This window comes from Mercenaria mercenaria, chromosome 19 (genome assembly GCF_021730395.1).
Source record: "Mercenaria mercenaria strain notata chromosome 19, MADL_Memer_1, whole genome shotgun sequence".
NCBI lineage: Eukaryota > Metazoa > Mollusca > Bivalvia > Venerida > Veneridae > Mercenaria > Mercenaria mercenaria.
The window spans coordinates 28,693,600-28,708,507 of NC_069379.1; the positions used below are offsets into that span (position 1 = coordinate 28,693,600).

Here is a 14,908-nt window from a genome sequence, read left to right on the forward strand (position 1 = left end):
TGCAATATCTTCATCCACAATTGGAGTCATTAAACACTCCAGTGACAGCTCTAGTTTCCTCAGATGTGCCCAGTTTCACTATCCAGCATCGAAATAGTCGAGGGTGCTGTCTCCTGTGACAGCTCTTGTTGAGTCGGCTAAACGCTTTCAAGCGTTTGACGAGTACTTGCTATTGCCTGATTAGTCATTCTTATTAAATGGCCTCACAACACAGCGAAGTGATGTAGTTCCATTAGATTGTCTCTAATTTCAAAGAGTTCATTGATCGAATGAAGTTCAGTTATGTCAATCGTATTTGCTATGATCAATATACGATGTAATCTGTCAGATCTGACTTGTAATTGTGCAATACTCGAATAAAGCCACGTATTTTCTTCCGCGGTAACTCATTAAGCATAAACACGCATAACGATTCTGCAGGATTTGGTAATACATTTGCGCATATGATTATAGTGACGAATTTTATGCCCTTTTGTCACAAAATAGCAACTATGATGTTCACAAATTCAAATAAAAACTGCATATTACCTTATTAGCCAAATTATCCATTTGTTACCCTGTCCGTTTCAAAAAATAATCTTTAAAATCATTGCGCAAATAACAAATTTATCGCGCTGTGCATTTTATGAATTGCACAGGCTTACCAAGCTTGCGTAACATCCAGCGAAAGACAAAATATAGTTCCAGAACATACTGCTAGTATTTTATTGAGTCGGGTACCTCTGAAAGCATTGGAATGTCTCTTTGATATGTCTCTTATCAAAGAGTTTACCACATCCATGAAATTAAATTATGATAGCTTCATTTTAAATGACCTGAATAAGATATGTGCAGTAAGTTAATTCTTCCGCGAGACTTCGCGGATGAATCCTAACTACATTTCTGGACACTTGATGGCGAAATCGCGTGACCTGTTTATAACAACGCTTCTACGACTTCGCGTGGGTTGAATTTTGCAGTCAGTAAGCGGATATATTATCGGAAGAAGAAGCTCTTACTGGTTTGTTTAATTACTACTGATATTAAAAATGATTTTATTTCTTATTTTTCGAGAAATAAACAAATCGGCGAAACATTAAATTGTATTTTCTTGTAGTTTTTGAAATCGAAAGTAGATCGTCTATGTTTGGCTGCTTTGACGAAACGAAACAACTTTTTTATGAAAAGATTAAAATAAGAGATAATTTAACCGTAAACTTCAATGTCAGATACTGCCAATTGCTGCTAAATGTCTTCGTATCATCACAATTTGTAAAACATATTGTTGAAACTGGAGATTTAGAAAAGTGTAATCGTATCCGGATATAATATTTTGGGTAAATATCGAGCTGTTATGAAATTTTAACATTCAAGTAACAGACATGATAGATATTATTGTAACAGAAATGATTCTAGAATTTATTTTTATAACACGTACATAGAATCTATATCGGACTCATATTCTAGTTCTGAGGCATGATCTGAAAGTAAAATGATGAAATGACAGTCATTCATACTTTGGATATTGTAATACTAAAAAGAATCTAGGTAATATTAGAAATTGAAACATAAAATTCTCAGTTAGAAATCGCACCAAAGGCTGTATCAAGGGTCAACATATTCTAAAATTTCTTGTGGTGATACCCCAAACACTACTTGCAGGAGGGGGTATCCTCCCACACCCTTCCCCCATATTGCCACTTTAAAGTTTGATACATTTGCCCTTTTACCACCTACCACAATGCCCATTTCAAAATCTGACTGCAATTTAAAGCGGGAAGAAACATTCCTCCCCACACCCACCCTGCTACCGACCGCGTAAAAATGGCTCAAACATTTTTTCAGCCCAGTCTGGGCCTGTCTGTCTACATGAATCAAAATGGACAATTGAAAGTGCATGGACTTCGGGATTGCAGACATGATTTTGAAGGGGTTAACAGGTCTGAAATAGAATAAATGATGGTTTTAACTAAAAAAGAACTGTATTTATTAATATCAGTTACACTATATATTGACACTCAGCAACATTTACATACATGTATCTCTAAACGCAAAAGTAAGTATAATTTAAATTGACATCACTTATAATATGATTGAACAATACCTAATATATGACACGGTTATCGCCAGACCCATTATCTGCAAAATATCTGAACAGTTCTTTCGACCATTCGTTACAAATTGTATGTGGCAATCCGCGCTGTAAAATTTTAATATATAAATTGTCATATTCAAATTTTATCATGTGCGAATATATACCAGCCGATAATTGCCTCTTTTGGCAGTGCCGGAGGCAAATATTTACTGGAAAAATATATATAGTCATGGGCAGTATCTTAGTGTCAGCTGTCAAATTGTAGTTTGTACTTTCAACATTTTTACTTCTGCGAACCACTCTTCAATTTTAGAGAAATATATTGGGTTTAAATACTTGTATAATGTCAATCAAGTTTTACTAGGCATCGACTGAATGTTCATTTCATTTATTGTAACAAAATCTCTGTTTCGTTGGGGGAAAAAAACTAAAATCAAACTGAAACTGATAGACTATACTACCAGTACATCAATCATTAGCCGACTCCCAGGCCCTGCAGGCCTTTGATTGTTTCTTAGCACCTAAATGCCTTAGCATTTTCATTCTTAACACTATTGCCAACAACAACAAGGGACGAACACTAAAAAAGTTTTCCATTGGTAGAGCACTTCTGTATTGCCACTGCAATCCTTGATCATTTGTTTGCTTATGATCTTTAAGTCGATCAGTAGACTATTTGGTTTCTGATCAGTAACTAGAGAATGTTGGTCTCACAATTGTCAGATGTCAAAACATGATTGCTTATGTTCAGTAGATGACCATTATGAATAGAACCACCGACCTTCTGCAATCCAGCTTGATGGCTTCCTCACATGAAGAATTCAACGCCTGGAGTGGAGCTAAAACCCATATTAATGAGGGGCAAGTGATTTGAAGTCAGCGACCTTAACTACTTGGCCACAGAGGCCTTTTGGTAGTCAAAAGTCAAAGTTACAGTGACTTTTAGACTGCTTAATAAGTGAAGAAAGTTTTGGTGATAAGTTGTCAAACTTCATAGGATGATTGTCTGTGGTCAGTCGATGACCTCTGCTGTTTTGGTAGCCAGCAAGTCAAAGGTCGAGGTCCTAGTGATTTTAAGATTAAAACAAACTGAAGAACTCTTAGGCCTACTTTTCATCAAATGTCATAGGATAATTGCTTCTGATTTACACATGACCCCTATTTTTTTAGGGATTAGTAGGTCAAAGGTGAAGGTTTCAGTGCTCTCTAGTCTGAAAACAGTTTCTGCAGCATAATTAAAGTTTAGTCATTCTTCAAAGGATGAAGGATGATCACTCATGTTTTAGGTCATTTTGTCAAAGGACAAGGTTACCTCATTCAAAAGTACATACCATCTCTGATAAGTTACAATTGGGGGGCATATGTGTTTAATAAACGCTTCTTGTTGTTATACCCCCGGAAGGATGGCATTTAGTATTAACAGAGTCTGTTTTTTGTCCATTTTGCATTTAGTCAATAACTTGTGATCCTTCTGGGGATTTTTTTGTATCATATTAGCAGAAATGTTAGATTAAAAGAAATCACATAAAGTGTTCAGTCAGCCATTTCTGAGAATACACTCCTGCCCAGTTGCAAATTCTTCATAGGAAGTTTTGTTGGTCTGTATGTTAAGCAACTTGGCAGATAACCACCATTAATATTCTATGCATGGATTAACTTCAAAAGCCAGAAATGCTAACTGAGTTTATAAACCTGTGTTTATTTCAGCTGATGGGGAAACTGATGAAACAGAAAGTAGGAATAGATGTGTTCTTGTTTGGGAGGTCAGTGATCATAATTTATTTTGTGGAACTTAGTGTGTTGCAAAATCTTTTCTAGCCCGCCCGCTTAGCTCAGTAGGGAGAGCGTTGGTCTTCGGATCGCAGGGTTGCTGGTTCGATCCCCAGGTGGGGCGTATGTTCTCCGTGACTATTTGATAACAGACATTGGGTCTGACATCATTCGTCCTCCATCTCTGATAATTCATGTGGGGAAGTTGGCGGTTACTTGCGGAGAACAGGTTTGTACTGGTACAGAATCCAGGAATACTGGTTAGGTTAACTGTCCGCCGTTACATGACTGAAATACTGTTGAAAAACGGCGTTAAACCCAAAACAAACAAACAAAATGTTTCCTTGATTTAAGTCCTTGCTGTCATCTGTGGCTTTTAGTGACACTGTATTTCTATGATTGCCTAGTAATGTATTTCAAAACTAAGTTGTTTGTCATTCAGTTTGAGAAGAACCTTTCAGATGTAACCTTATTTCTTTGAGATGGCTTGAGTTTGAAAATTGAAGGGTTTTTCATTTGCGAAAATTTCCATGTAAATAAAATGTGAATAAATTTCTGTAAAGGGAAATTTTGATGGAAAAAAAAGAGCTAAGATATGTTACGATGTATTAATTTGTACTTACACAATTTCACTGATGTGCTTAGGGTGTGTTGGTGGGTGGGTACAGTGTCAGGCTCCTGATCAGGATTGCAGATCCGTATTCTGAAGAGAACTGTTGGCTAAGTTTCCACAGTTCATAGTTGCTTGTACAACATTGCTGTATTTAAATCCCATACTTCTAGTATTAAAACCAAAAACTATGAGACGGACAAAGAGAGATCACTATACATAGATTTCTCTACCAGACAAAGGGAGAATACACATACATGGTTCTTGGGAACAAACTCAATACTCTGACTCTAAACCCCTAGATTTTATACAGTCCCATTGGGACAACTAACTGCCTTCCCTTAATGGTACACTGGCAAGTCAGTGACCCAAGTTGGAAACCTTGGTGTCAGTCCCAGCAGTTGCACACCCTGATGAGGACAGTTGTTAGCGGGCAGCCCGGATTACATCTGACTCCTGAGTTACTGCGGTCCCGGACGTACCCCTGCCCTGGGCCTCCCCTCCATACATGGAGGTGGGGGGTGCCAATGTTACCCTGGAGTGCACCCCACCATAACACACAAAACTAATACACACAATGAACCTGCATGCCTTCAAGCAAGTCAGGCCAGGAGAAAGAGCCAGGCTGATGTACCCGTAACCCTCTTCTTTGTCTCCCCGGGCAGCCCCCCAAAAAAGGGGCTCCAACTCTGCGCCTGTGAAAACGACAAAAAATTAACTAAGAAACTGATAAAGTTAAAAGTTCTTTCTTCCAGTTTTGTCTGAAATATCCTGGCTGAGCTGAACACTGCGCCTGTGAAAAACAACGAAACATGAACTAAGAAACTCAGTGTTTAAAGTCGGAAACTAATACTTAAAATTTCTTTCCTTCTGTCATTGTTAAATTAGCGCAGATAGTGTTAAACCAAACTTTGCATGATTGTTCATTCTGCCACTGCAAACAGATAGTGTTAGACCAAACTTTGCATGATTGTTCATTCTGCCACTGCAAACAGATAGTGTTAGACCAAACTTTGCATGATTGTTCATTCTGCCACTGCAAACAGATAGTGTTAGACCAAACTTTGCATGATTGTTCATTCTGCCACTGCAAACAGATAGTGTTAGACCAAACTTTGCATGATTGTTCATTCTGCCACTGCAAACAGATAGTGTTAGACCAAACTTTGCATGATTGTTCATTCTGCCACTGCAAACAGATAGTGTTAAACCAAACTTTGCATGATTGTTGTACCCCCCGACAACAAAGTTGTAAGGGGGGGTATACTGGTTTCAGGTTGTCTGTCTGTCCGTCTGTCCGTCTGTCTGTCTGTCTGTCCGTCTGTCCGTAGACGCAATCTTGTGCGCACCATCTCTCCATATCCCCTTGATAGAATTTAATGAAACTTCACACAAGTGATCAGTACCAACAGTAGTTGTGCATGGGGCATGTTAGGTTCTTTTAGAAAAAAAATTTGCAGAGTTATGGGACTTTGTTTTTTTGTTACTATACTATATACATAGACACAATCTTGTGCGCACCATCTCTCCTCATCCCCTTGACACAATTTAATGAAACTTCACACAAGTGATCAGTACCAACAGTAGTTGTGCATGGGGCATGTTAGGTTCTTTTAGAAAAAAATTTTGCAGAGTTATGGGACTTTGTTTTTTTGTTACTATACTATATACATAGACACAATCTTGTGCGCACCATCTCTCCTCATCCCCTTGACACAATTTAATGAAACTTCACACAAGTGATCAGTAACAACAGTAGTTGTGCATGGGGCATGTTAGGTTCTTTTAGAAAAAAAATTTGCAGAGTTATGGGACTTTATTTTTTTGTTACTATACTATATACATAGACACAATCTTGTGCGCACCATCTCTCCTCATCCCCTTGACACAATTTAATGAAACTTCACACAAGTGATCAGTAACAACAGTAGTTGTGCATGGGGCATGTTAGGTTCTTTCAGTGACAAAAATTGCAGAGTTATGGGACTTTGTTTCTTGTTAACATACTATGTACATACAGTCTGCATATGCAGTCTTGTGCGTGCCTAATCTACCAAACCCTTATAACCATTTAATGAAACTTCACACAAGTGATCAGTACCAACCCTAGTTGTGCATGGTGTATGTTACATTCTTTTAGATAAATATTCTGCATAGTTATGGGACTTTGATTTTTGTTACTATACTGTATACATACAGTCTATATACATACAGTCCACATAATTATGCAATCTTGTGTGCATCAAATTGCAATGTACTGTGTCAGTGCATGCGGGGGGTACATTCATCACCTTTAGTGATAGCTCTAGTTCATTCTGCCACTGCAAACAACTCTGAAAAGTTAAGTGGATGTAGATTTGCCAAAAATTAAATTATTGCCACTTTAATGTTTGAAGTTTTTAAGTCTTAAGCCCAAGTTTCCAGCATTATATGTTAATCAATATTGGCTCATTAAGCATTTTGCATACATAGTTAACATAAGTTGTAAGTGTATCATTGATGAAGAATGAATAGGAAAAAAACTTAAATAATTTCTTACATTAACAGGGTACTACAAAGAACCGAGCATTCGGAGAGATGAAGTTTAAAGTGTGTCCTACTGAGGCATTTGCTAGAGAACAGTTTAGGAAACACAGTGTTGAATCATACTGGGACTTGTCTTTCAGCGGAGCTGTATTAGAGACAGCAGGGGAAGAAGTGTGATCTTGATGTATAGTTTTATATTGAAAATCCTGTGGAATTTAAAGTTACTGGGTCATTGAATCAGCTGGTGATATAAGGCATTGATGTACACAAACTGTTAAAAAAGTTCTATAGAAGTCAATGATTCTTGACCAGCTGAGTAATGTGATGATGAAATACTGTGTACACCCATAGTAGGGTGGTCCCAATTTACATGTATTGTGTTTGAGGAAATAAACAAACAAGTTTGATGTTAGTCTCAGTAAGCTCCCGGATCCACTGTAGATCCCTTCATTATTTGAGTACACAGTTTTAATGTCAAGGTATGTATGGAATGGTCGTCCGTGTCCAAGTGGTGAAGGTCACCGACTTAAGTCACTTGCCTCTCACCATTGTGGGTTCAAAACATCATTTATGATTTAGGCTTCTTCATCATAGGAAGTTGTCCATCTGGTTTAGGGAAGGGTGGTGATTCTGCCAAGGTGCTCAACCATAATGATGCTATGCTTGGAGGAGCTCCTGGAGTCTTCCTTTACTCTGAAAAGGCTGGAAAGTCGTCATATGACCTATAATTGTGTGAGTGCATTGTTAAGCCAAGAAAAAATGAAAAGTATGTGAGGGTACCTAAGCAACTTAATTGTCCATGTCACTAATCTTTTGTATGTCACTGCTGTCTTATGAGCAAGGCTCAGTTGGTGTAAGGAGATAATCCGGCTGGCTTGCAGAATGTAAATAATATTACACAGTATCAACTTGTTGGGACACCTTGGGCCTTCTGCCTTAGGACCCAAATCTAAAACCTGCTAGAATACCAGGTATACACCATCATTTAAAGTAACTTGCTTGCAGTTAGTGAGATGTTTTGTAACATTCATATCCCCCAAGTTTGGCATAGAATGTATATGTGACACTAAAAATTAGTAAAATGAGTGGAAATAAGTGTTATTATATTGATTAAAAAAAACAACATGAAAAATGTCAATTTTCTCTATTTAATTTAAAAACCATTGCCGGCATTTTATTTGCTTAGGCGCACAGTATGTTTGGTAATTTATTCAGATACCTTGCATAAAAAAAACATCGATAAGTTTGTATAACTGGACATTTTTACAGTACCATAATTTTATGGATTTTTGAGACAGAGAAAAAAACAGAAAAAGAGAGAAAGAGACGCTTTCATAACCAGTCCAGTGATATCTAGTATACCTGAGCAGTTTGAAACAGCTGTGATTTATTGTTACCAGGTGTATTATGTGTTTATATATGAAGTAATTTACCCTTATCAAAGGGCAATGATTGATGGCAATTTTCTTTGTATGTTGGAAAAATTTATTGGCACATGTTGACAGATTGCAAGAAATGGAGTATTTTATTGACTGCTGATAAAAGAAAGTAAGGCATTGACATACATATTAAAATGAACTTTGTATCAACTGTAACAGGTAAGTAAAAAAATTAAAAATGTGTTTTTTTAATTGGAAGAATTTATAGACTGAACTTTTTGATGAAAAAAAAAGAGCATTAGCACATTCAAGGTCTAAAGTTAATAGGTCTGGCCATGAAAACTGATAAAGAAATTTAATATGTGTCCACTAGATTTGCAGTAGCTTTCAGAGTGATCTTCGGAAATAGATATTGAATTTTAATCGATCTGTTCAAAAAAGCAGAAATTTTTCAAGTTTTATTAAGGCAGGAGAATTTTCATCTCGGGATTAAAAAATGTGAACTTTTCTGTCAAAAGAGGGATTTCAGTATTGCTGTTACTAGATACACAAAAATGTGATAAGATTAAGAATTTTTAGGTTTTTATGAATTGCAGGGTTAATTAATTAACCAAACGCAAAATTCTGCTGATCGTTAACTGAATGATACTAATAAGGTTTATACTAATATCAAGTTTCATATGAAAGTTGGCATCGATTTTAAGCTCGACTTTTTGAAGAAAAAGTAGAGCTTTTGCACTCACCCGGGTGCCGGCATCGCTGTTGGTTAAAGTTTTTTATAAAATCAAATATCCAGTTATTAACTATTAAAGTCTACACCAGGAGAAACAATCCTCATAACTCTCATTTGAATTTTGACAGAATTATGCCTCTTTTTAACTTTTTTGATAAAGTCAAATATCTCTGTCACTATTAAAGCTTATGACTTGAAACTCAAAATAGTTATTTACTATCAAAATCTACACCAGGAGACACAATTCCCATAACTCTGAATTGAATTTTGACAGAGTTATGTCCCTTTTTAACTTGGAATTTTTTTACTGGCAAAGCTCTAATTCAGAGTCAAGCACTGAGAAAAGTCAAGCACGCTGTCCACAGACAGTTCTTGTTATATGAACTTCTAGTTAGTTATATGATTGTAAAGTTATGGATGTGTTTATATACATGTAGATGTCAAAGTTACAATTGTTAAGGTTTGTACAAAAAATCGAGGTTTACAAGTAATAGAATGTTGAGATTTACATGAATGTCAAGATTTTTACAAATGTCAGGATGATATGGCTGTAGAATTTTATATGAATGTTGAGGATTATACGATTATCAGTGTTTATAAATGATTGTCAGTGTTTATAAATGCGGATACAAAATTTTATATGAATGTTGGAGGTTTACATGAATGTCAACATCTTTATTGAGTGTCAATGATTTATATGAACAGTACCAATTACACCTTGATACTAATAACTGTTATGAATATGAAAATGCATGTATGTTACCTTGCATTAAAATGTGAAAATACATACACTTTTGGCTTGTCTTTTATTTTGTTGCATTAGTTCTTTATACATGTACTAGTATGTTAAAAGCCCGACTTATTATCTCAAAAGGAAGTGCACACAATCTCTTGATTGTAGGATCTTGAGTTTGATCTTCGGTTAAGGTACATGTATATGTTCTCAGTGAAAATTTTGATGAAAGACATTGTGTCAGAAATCAGTCTTCCTCCTCTTCTCATGTGGAGAAGTTAGCAGCTTCTTGTGGAGAAACGGGTTAGTAGGTCTACTTGCAGAAAATTCCAAGAACACTTGTTACTCATTAGTTCACTGGCCGATGAGACATAACTGAAATATTGTTGGAAGAAGAGCTGTCACATGTTCATACCACTTGTGTAGTTGACATTATTATGTTGATAGATCAAATGAAAATGTTGGGCTTCCGTGGCCGAGTGGTTAAGGTCTCTGACTTAGAATTAGTTGCCCCTCATCGATGTGGGTTCGAGCCTGACTCAGGGCGTTGAATTCTTCATGCGAGGAAGGTATCCAGCTGGCTTAGGGAAGGTCGGTGGTTCTACCCAGCAGGTCTACCCAGGTGCCTGCTCGTGATGAAATAATGCATGGAGGGGCACCTGGGGTCTTCCTCCACCATCAAAGCTGGAAAGTCGCCATATGACCTTTAATTGTGTCGGTGCGACGTTAAACCCAACAACAACAAGAAATTAATACTGTAAAATTATACAAATGTATTAAGCGCAAAACTGTTTAACATGTACTTTCACAATGGACAATTTTCAGTTTCATATATTCTGTCAGAGGCTGGATTTTTGTGAAGTCCCAGTTCTTTATAAAGAAATTTTAAGAATTTGATTTCTACTTGGCAAGTTGCATTTCTAATGAACTTTATTCCCAAGGCAAATTAAACAAAGTGCGTAAATTTATATTTATGCTGAAATAAAGTTTGGTAGAGGAATCAAATTTTGAAAATATTACCACTGAAAATCCTTGCATTGTATTATTAACCGCCTATATAAATTTTATAATAAAGGGAAGCAATTCATTGATGATTAATCGTTCATATTATGAATATACTTAGAAAAGAAATTATTGTTTTATATCTTTTTATATTATTTTTGTTGTATTCTGCTGTAAAAATAACAATTTTTTGCTCTAATTGCTTAATTGAAAGCTATGTCCTTGGTTATAATAAGATAGTTATATATGTCGCAAACGTGGGATAAAAAAACAAGCTAACAAAATATGAAGTTAATTAAACTTCTTAAGTCATTTTTGGCGCCATATGGCTGCAGTCAAAATGTATATTGTTTCTACTTATGCCGTGACCAGTATGGATGACACAGCCACGTTTAGTTTGATGGTTTTACAAATGACTGAAATTCAAACATTGATAAATTTAATTCAGATATCTCTATCAATAATAATGCTTTAAGATGCTGGCGTCATTATCAAAATGACGTATCATAGTGTGACAATGTATTAATGCCGTAATGTATACATAAAAGCATACAATTAATTCTTAGTACAGCTACTGCGCCCCTATTGTAATTCATAGAATAGGCTTCAAGTACGAACCTAAATATTTTTAAATGACTGTGCACAATAAAGAAACATAAAATGTTAGTCTACATATTGATAAAAATGACTTGTCCCCTGTCGGATCCTGAAAACTGGTGAAAATAACGTTTTTCATAAATGAAATGATTTTTGAACTGTATTTATCATCGTTCATTTGTAATTAATAGTTTTGACCGATGGAAGATAAATTATCGCTTGTTTAATATCAGTAGTACACATTTACTGAACTGCGTGTTTTAGGTATGAAGTACACGATTGAAATGGGTTAGTATATTTTCCCGTTCACGACCATGGTTCTTATAGAATACCTAGGGGTAGGGTATAATATGTACAGAGGCATTTTCTTTCTGATCTGGCGCCAGTGCGTTTAGTAAGGTATTTAAAGCCTTTTCATTGGACTTTCGGTATTCAAGGTTACAACAGGATTCACTTACACAGCTACTTGAATTAGATCTATACATGTATATTAATCTGTCATGGAAGACGATAGACGTGGCAGACATATTGATTCTAGAAACCCCAGGAGGAAGTGCTCCCCTACACCTGTAGAGAAGGAGAATTCTCCTCAAAGAACAAGCCACCTGCAGAAAGGAGCTTCAGCTTCGCCTTCGAGGGTTTTTGCGCACAACTCACAAGGTAGGTCCCGGGGGGATAAAGAGGACGATAATTTTGCAACTTTCAATATTTTCCGAACTTATTTTGAAGCTCAGTTAAGTCAGTTGAGGGAAGATATTTCATGTAACACAAAACAGACAAAAGTGAAAAAAAGTTACTTTGAATAAAGAGTCACACAGGATCCAGTATGATTTTAATACTGAAATTTTAGAAGGACTTGAATTGGTATTGAAGCAGCTGTCTAAAACTGTGAAAAAAGAGCTGAAAGAATTAATTAGCAGGGTTAACCATCGGAATAAGTTAATTCAAATAGCTGATAGTTCCCCCGGGGGCTGGTCTACAGTACGTGAATATGAGAAGCCCATCCTCGCTAGCGATAGCGACGATGAACGCAAACTCAGACAGGCCGAGTCAAGGGCCATTAAAAAGGTTGACAGCTTCTTCAAAACAGCACCGCTATAACCCTTATCAGTCTAATTCTTCTTTCATGTCTACCAAACAATCTACCTCGGGGAGAGGTGTTGCAGACGACTACGTACCTCAACGTTATGGCTACAGTCAGCTTTTTCGAGGCTCCAGGCAAGCTTCACCAGACGACATCTGCTTTGCGTGCGGATACAGAGGACACTTCCGATATCATTGTCAAAGATTCTTCTCAAGCAAACGAGTAACCGGTGGGGTCGGAGTTGGCAAGACAGAAACAGTCACAGGACCAGTCATCAGTCAATGATAAGTATTTTGACATGTATTTTTACTCTAAAGATTTTTTTTTTAGATACAGGAGTCAGATTTTATGCAAAGCAAGGTCAAAAATGATAAGGTTAATTAAATGTCGTTTAAAGAGACATGTACAATTTTGGGAGAGCATAGGCGCTAATGATTCTATCATTGATGTCCTGAAAAATGGATACAAGTTACCATTTTTAACTATACCAGAGCGTTCATTTTCATTAAACAATAAATCGGCTATAGACAATATTTTGTTGAATTGGCTGTAGCAGAACTGTTAGAAAATCGCTGTATAGTCGAGACACCGTTCACTCCGCATATTATAAACCCTTTAACAGTTTCCATAAATAAACAAGGTAAAAAACGGCTCATATTAGCGAACTGCGTGTCTCCTCCTTTTTTTTGGATTCAGCATACTTCAAAATAGTTGCATACAAAGTTTGATGCTTTCCACAAAAGGAAACATCTTTTTACTATAACCTACTCACTAAAGGGTTTAATGTATTTTGTAAAACTTATGTATGTTTTCGTCGCATTATTTAAGAATATTACATACAATGTGTTTCTTTGACGAGATAATTATCTTTTGATTATCTATTTCAGATTTAGACAATTTTCTGTTGTCTTTACAGAGCGATAGAATGTGAGAGTTCGTTGTGGTTCAGACTTTTGTTCAAGACATTATTTCAGAGAATTTACTTTTCTTGGAACCACACGGTGTGAGAGAAACATCGACGGCACGGGACATTATGTTTAGTGATATTTCTTATATATGTTAAGTGCAGAGACACAACATCACTGGTATATAGTGATTTTTTTTTGGTGTCGTCGACACGTGTGCGTGTAAATGTAATTACATTATCTTGTCATTACGAAAAATTTTCTAAGTTCAAATTTTGACGCCATTTCTATGTGGCTACATTCTCACGCCCAAGCACACAGAACTGCCCATTCTCTCATCTTCTCCCTCTCGGGCTAAGTAATTAAACAACGGATGGGATTTCATAAAAATTTGGACCGATGAACCGTTCCATACCTGCTCACATGCTGTAATTTGTAACCGCTTATGTCGTTACGATCCTGGATGATGAGATCAGTGGCATTTCTATGATTTTAAAAAGAGTGGATTGATTTTTTAAACCATGGCAACGAACACATGAATTTTTAGTAAAAGCTGAATGTTCTGAAAAGAATGGATTCCTTCCTTCTTAAATACAGGACAAAATACTAAATACATTTTCTTTGAATGCACCGAAAAAAGGTTAGCAATCACATTTTTTATGTAATAAAGGGGAGTAATTAAAGGTAAATTAATTGTTCATTCTTTTAAAAGTAATGAGGGAAAAAATGTTTATAACTAAATTAGAGTAATTTGGGTAATGTACTCGAAAAACAATTATTTTTTTTGCTCTTTATGCTAAAATTGACTACCGTTATTATGTTTGTAATGAGATTATTACATAAACAGCTAAAGTAACCGTAATGGTATGCAATTGTCATATAGATAAAGTTTTGGCGGATATTCCGTTCTATAATTTTGACGCCATCACTAACTGGCAAAACAATATGTTACCATTTTTTGATGAAAATTTTACAATGTTACAGCCTTTTCATGTCTTGATTACAGTTAAAAGAATTTCAACATCTAGTTTGTTAAATGTTGTAGTATATTGTTATACAATGTATTGTACCACACACATACGTATATATTTATTTATATATAATAAATTATGAAAAACAAACAAAAAAAAAAAAACCTGGCAAAACTGTCACGCGCTCAGCATTAAGTAGCATCGGATGGGATATCATCATTGTCATGTAAGTGCTGAAGATCACAGATGATTGGGTTTGGACCAGCCACGACACTGCTCAGTGGCATTTCTATGATTTTGGAAAGAGTAGATTAATTTTGATTCGATTATGATATTGGGAGCGGTTATAATATTGTACGACGGTCTTTGTTGCATTTGCCCAAATTTTAGACCAGGACAGGGTCGTAGCTGGTCCAAACCCCAAGTATCTGTTGTTATAATGTGCTTTCGAACTTTATAGTTTATAAATAGGCCTGATGGTATATTAGGGTATTTATAAAATGCCACAAGAAACTTAGGAAACT

General features: G+C 36.0%; 1 protein-coding gene across 3 annotated transcripts in view; it reads left to right on the plus strand.

The window, feature by feature from the left end:
• The window catches only part of LOC123542929 (U4/U6 small nuclear ribonucleoprotein Prp3-like), a 76,193-nt gene extending 66,314 nt beyond the window's left edge, over positions 1-9,879 (plus strand). For all 3 annotated transcript variants that reach the window (XM_053531138.1, XM_053531137.1, XM_053531139.1), the window contains 2 exons: positions 3,782-3,837; positions 7,002-9,879. In XM_053531138.1, the coding sequence (XP_053387113.1) occupies positions 3,782-3,837; positions 7,002-7,157 (212 nt within the window). In that variant the 3' untranslated portion in view covers positions 7,158-9,879. The remainder of the gene's footprint in view (positions 1-3,781; positions 3,838-7,001) is intronic.
• The last annotated feature ends 5,029 nt before the right edge of the window (positions 9,880-14,908 follow it).